The sequence below is a fragment of the Microtus oregoni genome, unplaced genomic scaffold (genome assembly GCF_018167655.1).
Source record: "Microtus oregoni isolate MIOR12 unplaced genomic scaffold, Mior012 000001F_ref0000356, whole genome shotgun sequence".
NCBI classification, from domain to species: Eukaryota; Metazoa; Chordata; class Mammalia; order Rodentia; family Cricetidae; genus Microtus; species Microtus oregoni.
In genome coordinates, this window is record NW_024543060.1 from 37,769,199 (window position 1) to 37,781,403 (window position 12,205).

Sequence of the window (12,205 nt, forward strand, 5' to 3'; positions counted from 1 at the left end):
AGCCTTACTATCTGGGGCTTACTGACTAGGAATTATATATTGGCTCAGGTAGGTGCTTCTCATTTGGGGCACCATCTAAACTAATCATCTTTTCTAAACTGAAGAATTTTTGTGTGATATATCATAGGAAATTTAGCTAGCAGCAGCTCTTGAAACCACCAATCAGATGCCATTGGCTTACCCCGGGAGCAATCAAAAGAAATTACATATTCATAAATGTTCCTGGGGACTAAAATTCTATCTCCACTCCACTGAGGACCACACAAATCCTTCCAACAAGTTAATAGGGTTGATAAAATTAAATACATTTTCAGCTGTGGAAGCAGATGTAAGGAAACAACAGTATAAATTGTGACTGACAAAGCCTGAGTTGTATTCAATTCAAATATTAAAAGGCTCTTCCACCCTGGAGCAAGGTTAATAAACGATAATCTAGAAGTAAAAAAAGAAAAAAAAAAGATGTATGTTTGAAAGAAGCAAGAGCTGGCACTGATGGAATCTATGGGTATGAAGACATATAGTTCAGATTTACCAGCTGGCCAGATCAAGCCATCCATCCTTCAGCCTGCCAAAGGGATCAAGCAAGCCATTCTTTCTCACAGTCCATGTGCTTTTTTACTGGCCGTTTTCTCTGACTCTGTCTAGGGTCAGCAGTTGCTTTCAACCCTAACTTGCTTTTATTTATTGAATCGGCAAATCTACGCTGAACCTCCAACACCTAAAAGCAAGCCATCTTATTGGCTGGCACTCACTTCTTTTCTCCCTGTTAAGCCTGAGGCTGTAAACTGCAGCCCATATTCTCGGGCACACACTACCTACAAAAAAAAAAAAAAAAAAAGGCAATCCAGGGTGGAAAAGAAAGAGGGTTCCAGTTCTTTGCCGTTCTTGAACCACGCGGCAAAGGCACGCTTAAAAAAAAAAAAATAATAGAACCGAATCGGAAGCACAAACGGAAACGAAAGGAAATACGAAGGCATGAGAACATTCAAAACTCCATTTCTAAAACCAAACTACTTTCTCCTCGTACTTTCACGAGCCCAAGGGCATCCCTTGCCTCTTGTGACTGATCCCAATCTCGGCAGTTAGGACCACGCTTCTCATTCTCAACAGCACAGAAGGGCGTGGGGGCCAGGTGCCATCTGAACACCAGGCAGAAGTCACCCTCCAGACGAGGATAGGAAAAGGGAAGGCCTTTAAAAATGGACCGTGGCTCCCAGAACAATCACACTGGGTGGCGGACGGGAGACCGGGGACTCCCTCAGGCGAGCCTGCTGTTGAGAGCGCTGCTCGCTGCACCGGCTGCAGAGGAGGATGGAGGCTGCGGCGCCGACTGAGGCCGCCCAGGCCGCCCAGCCCCGGGCTCCGAGAGGCGCCAATGGGGCCCAGCGATCCGCGTCTCCCCGCGTCCCCCAGGACCGGCCTCCCGCCGCCGAGCAGCTCGCAGGTCAGCCTTCCCTCGCATCCCGGCGCCTCACGCCCCGTGCCCGTCCCCGTCCCCGCCCAGCACCGGGCCTCGCTCGCCTCCCGCGGCCATCGGGTCCTCAACCCCGGCTCCTTAGCCGTACCCATTACCTTCCCCAAGCAAATGTGGCACGTGATGGGCAGAGTGAGGGACAATGTAACGTTCTGCACGGTCTGAGCCATGGCAGCGTTCAGAATCCCGCCAACACGGAAGTCCCGCCGACAGCAGCTCTTCGCCACGCTGGGAACGCGCGAGGCCGGCTACGGCGGCCTGGCAGGGCCATGGCGAGCCGGGCGAGGGGACGGAAACGCGCTTCTGAGACGCGCAGTCGCCCCCATCTTTTTTTCCTTTCCTTACTGAATAATAACTATTATTAAGAACAGATTAAAAATAGGTGCCTGGATCAGGAGCTTTAAAAAAATGCTGGGAATGGGAAGGAAGACGGTTTACTAGAGGTTTCGAGGCTTTTGAAAATTTAAAGGAAACTGTAATTAATTTGTGTAGGAAATAGAGAAAGCTATGGTGTTTCAGTCCCCACAACTTTCCTCCAAGAGTCGAATAGGGGTGGGGAGTTAAGCTACACGACTTGATAAAATGGAGCCCTCAAAACATACCGAGAAAAGACGTAACCTATTCATTTAATACTTTCAAAACAACCGTTCTCTGTCAGTTCCGTCCTTATTCTTATGCATGCTTCCAGAAGGCCCAGATAATCGACTTAAAAACAATGGTTATCTTTTTCCAGAACTACCCAATCAATCTCAGTTCTCCTTGAAAACAAACTTTCACTAGCCCTTCTGTGCTATCTTGTCAGGAAGTTTACAGATTCTAGCCAGGGCTCTGATTCGAAGTGAGGAAACTTCAAACAGTCCAAGAGGGACATTCGCACAAGACATTTTAACGACTTCTTTTTAGGTACGAGTAGGATGTGAAAGATACCGCTTGTGCTGTAGAACTCCACGAGATAATTTGCCAGGTTACAAATTAGCATTCCCAACAACGACAAAGAAAAGAATATCTAAATGTTCCCAAGTGAATCTTACTTGTGAGATTTGGGGTTTAACTGCAACTTGGTGCAAACGAGAAAGAGCCAATGTGGCAAATGATGAAAACAAATGTTCTGTGTGAGACTGGAAATTTAGAAACAAGTGAAATGCCTTTTGCTGATCTTTTTGCAAGAGACTGAAGAAGACAATTTCCTAGGTCATGGCCTTGAGCAGCCTGTTAAACATCGACACCTTAGTGCCTTTCTCTGATTGTGTTGTGTGAAATGAAGGTGGAGCCCAATCATCATGGCTCTAAAAATAACCAGGCAACCATGCCTCTGGAAAAGTTGGCAACTGGCCTGGAGAAGCCCAAGTCCAATTCAAAACTTGCTTGCTCCTGGCAGTGAGTATGTCCCAATCAGCTCAGTATCTTTGTTTCCTAAGAATTAGAGGCTATCAGCTTGGAATTGGAGAAGTGGGCAAATGAGCCATACTGACTTCCTGCATAATGCGCACTGCTTCAGAAAGCCTAGCATGAGAATCATCTCCTAAAACCTTGTGGTTATTTGAAAGCAAAGTCATATTTATTCCAAGTCTAGAATTCCCAAGCCTAGAAAAATGTATGTTTCTTGGCTGAAGCCTGGGATTAGAATGAGAAAGTCTCATGTTTCAGGGTCTCCTTCTACAACCTCTGAGTGGGACAGAGGAGTGAGGATGACCTGCCAGTGACATCTATCCCTGAGAATACTACAGCAAGGGACAGCTATGTAAAAGGCACTTCCATTCCAAAAGAGTTCCACTTCGTACCTGGCTAGTGCAGGCCTTATAGATTATTTTGATCAGTGGTTCTCAACCTTCCTAATGCTGTGACCCTTTAATACCTCATGTTATGGTGTCCCCCATCCAGAAAGATTTGTTGTTACTTTATAACTGTAATTTTACTACTGTTATGAATTGTAATATAAATATCTGTGTTTTCTGATGACCTTAGGTGATCCCTGGGAAAGGGTCATTTGAGCTCAAAGGGTTTGAGATCGACAAGTTAAAGACCGCTGATTTTCATGATTCATGTCAATACCTAGTCTCAAAGATAAATTGTACAAATAAAGGTGTTTTAATTAGAATAACAATATCTAACGATTTCTAACATCTCTTCCTATTTTGCTATTATTGTCACAGTTTTCTAAGGTTGTCTCCATATAGCTGTGCCTGTACTGGCTTAACTCTACTGTAGTAGATTAAATGTTTACTACCTTAACAAATTATGAGGTTTTGTTTGTTATTTTTTCCTTTGTTTTGTTTGGTTTAGAGTACATCTCACTATGTAACCTTAACCGACTTTCACTCAGTACATTAGCTGTACTTCACTCAGTACACTAGGCTAGCCTGAAACTCATAGAGATTCCCCTGCCTCCACTTTCTAAGTGCTAAGACCAAAGGCATGCACAACCATGTCCAATCTCAAGCAATGTTTCTTGAGTTTAACAACAGAATTTAATTTTTCAAGTGTATGGTACTGGATGATTATTCTACAATAATAATGTATCTTTTACCAATCAGCAGCTTTTTTCTAAGTCCAAGCCATTTTAAACAATGTCTTTTGGGGTACTTGTTAAAAGAAAACTATACACACGCACACACATGCACACGCACACAAATATATATTAAGGATATAAAAATACTAGGGTTCATTTTAAGAAAATTAAACAATTTAAAATGCACAGCATAGCAAGTGAAAGTTCACCTACATTTTCAATGCACCTCTCTGTCACTCTTAACACTCTAGGTGATGCCCTCACAAGCATTTTAATGTGTATGTTACTGTATGAATAAGTACAGATTGCTTAGTGCTGTCACAGACCTGCTTTGTTCACTTAATGCCTTGTACTGAGCATGCGTGTATATATACACACGTATGCACAAATCCATATCCACATAAGATCGCTATGGATAGGGGTTGGCTAGGACTCTCTAGGTCCATAAGGGTTCCAGGCCATTCTTGGACTTTTCTTTAGATAAGGCAGCAGCTTCGGGGAAAGAACTCTCTTCTCTCTACTCCAAGAAGAGCGTTTCCCATTTTTTAAAATTATGTTTTAAATAGGTTGGCACAGATTGCTAAAAGATGCTGTTGTTACTCTACAAAGACAAGATTCCATGGCTCAATGAATTTTCAATTTCACCTTCCTTCTTTATTTTTAATTAAGATAGGTTTTTTTGGTTCAATATATTCTTTTTTTTTCCAGACAGAGGAATTTAATGCAGAACCAATATCAGTGTTGCATTATAAAAATAAAGAGGAGCAGTCCAAGGTTTTCAGACAACCAACCTTAATATATCCAATAATCTTACAGGAATTGCCAATGGAAAAGACTCCGTTATAGCTAACTGAACTGTGTGGTTCAATATGTTCTTTTAAAAAAATGTGTGTGTGAGGTCAGAGAGCAACTTTCGGAAGTCTTTTTCTCTTTTTCCTCTTCCACGTGAGTTCTGGGGATGCGATGGGCGTCATGATGCCTGATGCCAAGCAGTTTTGCTGCTGAGACATCTCACTGACATACACAATTTATAGTCTTAGGACCTTACAAGGGATCCTGTGACCCGAGGAGTCCAGTGACAAATGGTACTTGGAATAAATAAATCCTTAGAATTACAAGCCCATAGAAGCCGAAAGGCTCTTAAAGGTTGTTATGGAGGCCTAGTCTCTCACAAATGAAGAAATTGAGGCTTGGCTATGGGAACACAACAGATAATGGGAGAATTAGAGCTAACTTTTAGCTCACACTTGAGGACTCTCTGAGGTTGTTGGCTCAATGCCTTTGTGCAAGTGCAAGATGTATTATTATTAATAAAGTAGTTCAGTAATAAAAAGTCAGTCATAATTGAATTTCTTTGCTATGAAAACCATCAAATAGCCCTGGAACACCTTTTACCCCTTGTTTAAATCAGACTCATTTTAATGATAAATAATTTAAAAGCAAGTTTAAAAAAATAAAATCTTAAGTGCTATTAAAAATTGATTAGAAATGCATTATTCTCTCATTGACCCAGTTTAGATTGTTTTTAAATTTTTTTTGGTTAAACCTAATAAATTTGAGTAGATGTTTCAGATGGTTTGTAATCATTGGATCATCAGTCAATTAATCAGAACTTCATAAATATTGATTTCAGATTAAATTTAGTTTCCATTTCTGAAAAACGATTTTTGGTCTGTTTTAAATTTATACACACCACCTGGATTGTGCTTAAAACTAAGAAAACTCATAAAAATTATATTAAAAATTAATCAGAGGTACTGGTCCAGTTGCATGGGCATTATCTAAGGTAACGTCCTCATGTTGGTATTATGAACTAAAATATCACAAGTTGAAAGTAGAAAAAAAAATGTTTCTTACTGCAGCAGAGGAATTGGGTGTTCTTCTACAGTATATTTGTGTTTTACTTATGAATACATTGATACATGTTGTCCACTTTCATTGCAAATCTTCATTCATGCCTTCATTCATTTGGTGAATGTTTATTAGAAGTATGAAGGAAAGCTCATTCCAATAAAATTCATGGACATTACACTCGGTTGTCAAAGTTATCTGCATTGGCTTGGAGCAATATAAAGCCTGACTTCTTGGGTAACAATATAAAGTGTTCATCAAGTTCAGATGTAGACACGGTGATAATGGTTGCAGAATAAATAAGTGAAAGTAGTATTCATTTGTTCATTCCACCAATATTTAAATATTGTTATTGCTAGACGCTTGTCTGAGGCTGGGTGTAAAACTGTGAATCGAACAAACAACATCCCTGGCTTCATTTAGTCACCAAACAAATATTTATTGGTTATCAATAACGTCCCAGTCATTGTACTAGAAATGAAGCATCTGTGAATCTGACAACTGAGTTCAGCATGTGGATTCCATCCTAAAGTAGCTATAGCTTCAGTAGTTTCTCTTCTGGATACTCATATTGTCGTTTGCCCCTGGCCATTGTGACATAGCAGGCTATAATATTAAATATTTTAAAATGTTGCAAATTGGGTGATTGTTTTAAATTATGTCATTTTTAAGAGAATATTTTATTTCCACCTAAGGCTAAATGTTGCTTCACAAGTGTTTGCTGAATGGTAGGAGATAAATGAAGGAAATATCACATCTGGGACTATTGTAGCAAGAATCACCAAGGTTGAGGAGGTTGCAGGATTTTCCAGAATATTATGAGGAACAGGAAACCACTGCTATCAACAATAAGTTAAACATGTGTGCATGCTTACTTCCTTCTTGCCTTCACTTTGTGTGTGAACAGAAGTTCCAAGGTGATTCTCCCCATAGGAACCTCAAAGCCAAGCTACTATAGACAATGTTAATGTTTTTATACTGTTTCCTGAGGGTCCACAGATAATTAATTGCCTTCTCCCAAAGAAGTGTCATGCACTTGACCATGGGATCCTCAGCAGCTCGCTGGAGTCTTGTAAAGTTGATTTTCCTAGAAACGGAGTTCCATTTCCTAGAATCGTGTGCGCAGTCACTGATTCTTCAGCAAGCTAGAACTGTCATCTAAGTAGGACCCCCTATCTCCAGTTCAGGATCCTCAACTGTTGATGGGCAGCCTTACGTCCTCCCTTCAACCCCACATCAGTCCGTCTACTTGTGTAAACAGTTGGTGCATGTTAAACTGCAATGGAAAGCAGTGGGTGGAGAAGGCAGGAACTGCCTGTGCTAGATCTCCTGACCCCAGTTTTCCCATTTTTATTTTCTCATCCCCTAGTCCTCTCTTTCAGAAATCTCTCACTAAAGAATGACCTGCTGGTGAAGGTAAGGTTCTCAGTAGGTGGCTGTTTTGAGAGACTTAGGAGGCGTGGCCTTGCCCTAAGAAGAATGTCAGTGGGGATGCCCTTCTGAGGTTTCAAAAGACCCGCACCATTTTAGGTTCTCCCTCTGCGTCCTGCTTGCAGTCAGAGATGCAAGCCCTTAGCTCTCGGCTTCCATGTGTGCCACCTGTACTGTACCCCCACCCGTTAAAGAACTTAACCTTCTGAAATTATAAATGCAAGGTAAACTCTTCCTTCTCTAAGTTGCCTTGGTTGTGGTGGTTTATTACAGCAGTACAAATCCTAAGACAACTCATGTCTTAGTTACTGTTCTATTGCCATAAGGAGACATTACCAAGCATTTTTTAAAAAATAAAGCATTTAATTGCAGACTTGCTTACAGTTTTAGGATGTTAACTTATGACTATCATGGCTGGAATCATGGTAGTGGGCAGACTGGCATTGTGCTGGAGGAACCAGATGACATAGACTTTTTAAATCCCAAAGTCCACTGCCAGTGACATAGCTCCTTCAACAAGGTCACCCCCACTTCAATAAGGATATATTCCTAAATCCTTCCAAATTGTTCCACTAACTGCAGACTAAACATTAAATCATATGAGCCTTTGGGGGCTATTCTCATCCAAACCACCACACCTAATTTGTGTTATGTTGACAAAAACCTAAGCAGCACGGCCAGCAAATTTTAAAGCCATGGATGGATTAATCTAGTGATTCAACCAGAGGCCTCATGATACAGCGCCTACCTAAAACACCCCCCACACAAGCATTGCGTTGGAACTGAATCTTTAACACATGAGCTTTTGAAGGGAAACTTTGTATCCAAACTGTTATTCTTGAGTAACCATTATTTTCAAGCAAAAGAAAGTGAAGAGCATAGCTTTGGATACACATTTGGGAAACAAAGGTGTTTGGTTTTGATGTTAACTCTTTTCTTAGAAGTGTAACTCCTGCAGAGCTGCCAAGGTAACAGTGAGGTCCAGAGTGTATAGTATGTGTTTCTTTCAGCAACTCTGAAGACTAACTGCCCAAGTCCCTATCTTATGTTCAGAAAACTGGGCTTCAGAGGAGTCCCGGTATCAGAAAGACATTAAGTGCTCTTAGTGAGCTCTCTGATTGGTGTTTATCCAATAGTCAGCTGTCAGGATGGTATAACATTTGTCTTCAACAATCTTGAATCAGTTGATGAAGTCTGGAGATATGTAGCTCAATGGTAGAATATTTGACTGGCATTCATAAAACCTTGAGTTCAATCCCCAGAAAAAATAAATAATAAACAACAAATTTTTAGCCATGACAGCCAGCTCCTTAGGGAACACTCACTTTGGCTTACATTGTGCTATAGGATCATGAGAATATCCCTCTCAGGCTAGGGATTGGGTAAATTTTCCCATCTCTAAGAAGGATTGTCAGAATCTACTGTTGCAAACAAGGAAAGGGCTCTCAGAACCAGCAGGAAAAACTGCATGGGTAGAGAAACTGACTTGCCAAGAGGGTGCTTTCTGACATTAAAATACATGTCAAGGGAAAGAGAACTCTAGGAATTTTAGCTTAAATAACAGGAGTGGGGCAAGAACCTAGGCAATTACTAAATAAGTTCACCCAGTAGTCAGTATTGTGTTGTGGGATCTCACTTACATGGGAACCTAAATAAGTCAAACATGCCTAGTGGGTGAGTAACTGTAACACAATTAATAAAACCCAGAGACAGATAGGGACCGGGCGGGACAGAAGCTTCCATCTACAAGTAATTACAAAGAATAGAGTTGGGGAAAAATGAGGAACGATGCCAGCCAAAGGATGCGAATTTTCAAGCATCTAAGAAGGATAACTCTGAGGGTTTTTTTTTTTTTTACTGATGAAGTCTTATATAACATGATGACTATGATTAATAATAATGTCATATGTGTTTCAAAATTGCTAAGACTTAATTTAAAATGTTTATACAGCAAAAATATATTGTAGATTATACACATAATTAAATCACCTTGGTTTAATTATTCTAGAATATTTATGTGAACATACAGCATTGTTCCACACAGAAATCTGATCAATTTGGGTCAATTTAGATAATAATCATGGTGATGCTGATAATGATGAAGATTCAGTTTTCCTGCTTTAGTGTGGATCCTGGCAAATGAACATTCCCCAGCCTGCTAGGGCCACAGGTGCCTTTAGTAACTAAACTGTGGTAAGAAATGAATAAGTTGATGACTTCTTCTGCTTTACTCATTTATTTTGGGAAAACAAAATCCCTTGCAGCTTGTGTTACAGCCATCTGTAACTACAGTTCCGGGGATCTGATAACCTCTTCTGGCCTCTGTGGACATTGTATGCATGTATGTGATTGTGTGTGTGTGTGTGTGTGTGTATACATATGTCTGTAGGGAAAACACGCTTACACATTAAAAACAACTTGCTAAATGGAAAAAAATTAAAGTTCCAACTGCCTACAATCTTTTTTAAAAAATGTTGAAAGAATTTATGTTATGCTTTGTAGGGAAATAATGGAAGTTATACTTTAGAAAGGAAAAGCAAGAGAAGAGTGACATGTACATTCTGTGTTCACACCATGCACACGCTGTGCTTGTAGAAATGAACTTCCTAATTCCTGCCTTCATGTATCTACATAATAAATACATGTGATCTGGAATTTGAGTAAGTGGAAAACTCAGATTGCCAGTGCCACAGTTAGAATGATCTAATTTTGTGCCTCTGAAGTATTTCCAGAAACTTTCTGGGATGCCTAAGCATGTATTAACTATGTCAGGATCAGTATTATTGTTAATGATAGTATATGTATTTTTAAATATCAGTTATCCCTGTATGCTATTCTTTGTTGTTTTCATTTGACCTAAACATTTAACGGTGTTTTAATTTGCTATGTGTGAACATTCTGAAAATGTGCTTATCTAGCACATTTGATTTCTTACCTTTCTTTCTACCACGTATGTAAATATTATATTTAGCAAAATACTTCTTCAAAATCAAAGGAACATTATCTAAATATTATCTAAATCACATTTTGCTTTACTAGTATGTTTGACTCTACATTAAAAATTTCAGGCATCCTGTTAGAAAAATATTTCTTTGGTTTACAGGATAAATCTGTCCAAGGTATTGATGTACGGCACCAGCAATGTTCTAAAATTCATCAATAATGCTTATTTTGTAGGGATGTATGTGGAAATTGATGCTCCCCGGGATGCTCTTTCATATTCTCTCTAAAGCTATAATCCATTGCAACCAAGACTGGTGTTGAGGCTAGAGAGCCCATCCTAGAGGCTTCTCTTCCTCCTAATTTGAAGGATTATTCCAGATTTGTTTTCAGTAGTAACAGTGACACTTTTACTGAATTCCATTTTCTGAATGTCAGTTTGCAGTGGCATTTCACCTATACTTTAATAAATAAAGACTGCCTGAAGATCTGAGAATGAAACAGTCCCACTAGTCAGCCTTACAGACCCGACTGTGGTAACACACACCTTTAATCCCAGTAGCCACAATAACAAGCACCTTTAACCCCAGTCCTAGAGAAGAATTTAAGATGGGGTAAAACAGCTCTCAGACATGCAGTCTCCTTCTGAGATTCCAGAAGTCAGGATCACCATTTCAGACTGAGATCGGGGTAAGAGCCAGTGGCTGGCTGTTTTGCTTTTGGATCTTCAGGTTGATCCCCAATTACTGACCCTGAGTTTTTATTAATTGTGTTTCACCAGTCATTACAGAGAACTTAACTGAAAAGAAAAATTAATTTCTGAAACATTAAGAGGCTTCATTTTCAATTTCTTGGGTTTTATATCTTATTGTTACCTACACATCAACCTTTCTGTGAATAGTAGTTTAATACTGCATATGTTTGAAAGGGGGACTTATTTGTTCAACAAATGTATTTAAAATGTGTTTTGTGTCAACCACTGACACAGGTTTGTAACATGTCAATGATCAAAACAGACGCAAAACTGCCAAATTTCTAGACTGCAGTTTGGTGAGAGCTCAGAGAGGTATGATGTGGTGTTAATACTGTGTGACCTGTGATGGGCAGACACAGTGAGCTGGGAGCTAGCATGCTGCAGAAGTATTTCCTAAGTCAGCCAAGCAAATCTAAATTCTCTGGAACCTTCAGTCAAAATGTCACAGAATCTCTTTCAGCAAATATGTATTTATGACATGAAAACATTATGTTTATAATGTCTGGTGTCTCCTATGAACGGTTTAGTGGACAGGCCACCAGATTGAAGTCAGATGTTGTGACTGACAATAGTATCTGGGACAAGTTCACAAGCTCCCCTTGCTGTGCAGATACCGTGTGAGCACATTGAACTAGACGAACTCTATGATGGTTCTGTGGACCGGAAAGTTTTAGCTGTAATTGTCTAGTTGTGTAGAAACTGGTGTATCTGCAGGTATGTGAGGGTCCTAATTGCTTTGTAGCGGACTATAATTATCAAAGTACTCTCAACACGTCATCTGATTAGTCCACCATCATGGCCCCGTAAGCAGGCCGGAAAGATGGGGAAAATGCCCTTCTTCAAGTTTTACATTTAAGGAAAGCAAGGCTAACTGGCTTGCCCTCGAATGCAGAACTAACAAACATTAGGGCAAAGACTCAAAATTTTCTCTTCATTCAAATTCTGGTCCAGCTATGTCTGTTTAGAAGAAACACTGACCTTGAAAGAGCTTTATTAAGGTTTCACTGTATTCTAGACAGTTGAAGAAAGATACATTGACTATGGGCCCAATCTTACTCCTAAGATATTTATTGTACTGCAGGGGCAAGGAATGGTATACACAGCTAACTCCTGAAAAGAAACAGCATTGGCTTAGAGTCTTCAGAGACATTAAAATATGTGGAATGGGAAGTGGGAAGGTTATTTTAAATGTGAATAAAATAAACTTCGTGAAAAAAAAACATCATTTGAACTAGTCATATGTAGA

At 39.9% G+C, this 12,205-nt stretch overlaps 1 protein-coding gene across 2 annotated transcripts in view; it reads right to left on the reverse strand.

Moving 5' to 3' along the window:
• Window positions 1-1,834, reverse strand: part of Obi1 (ORC ubiquitin ligase 1) — a 41,599-nt gene extending 39,765 nt beyond the window's left edge. Inside the window, exon 1 of one of the 2 annotated variants that reach the window (XM_041663103.1) lies at window positions 1,573-1,834. In XM_041663103.1, the coding sequence (XP_041519037.1) occupies window positions 1,573-1,644 (72 nt within the window). In that variant the 5' untranslated portion in view covers window positions 1,645-1,834. Of the gene's footprint in view, window positions 1-1,565 lie in introns of both variants that reach the window. The other variant, XM_041663112.1, reaches the window with a different exon arrangement.
• Between the last annotated feature and the right edge of the window lie 10,371 nt (window positions 1,835-12,205).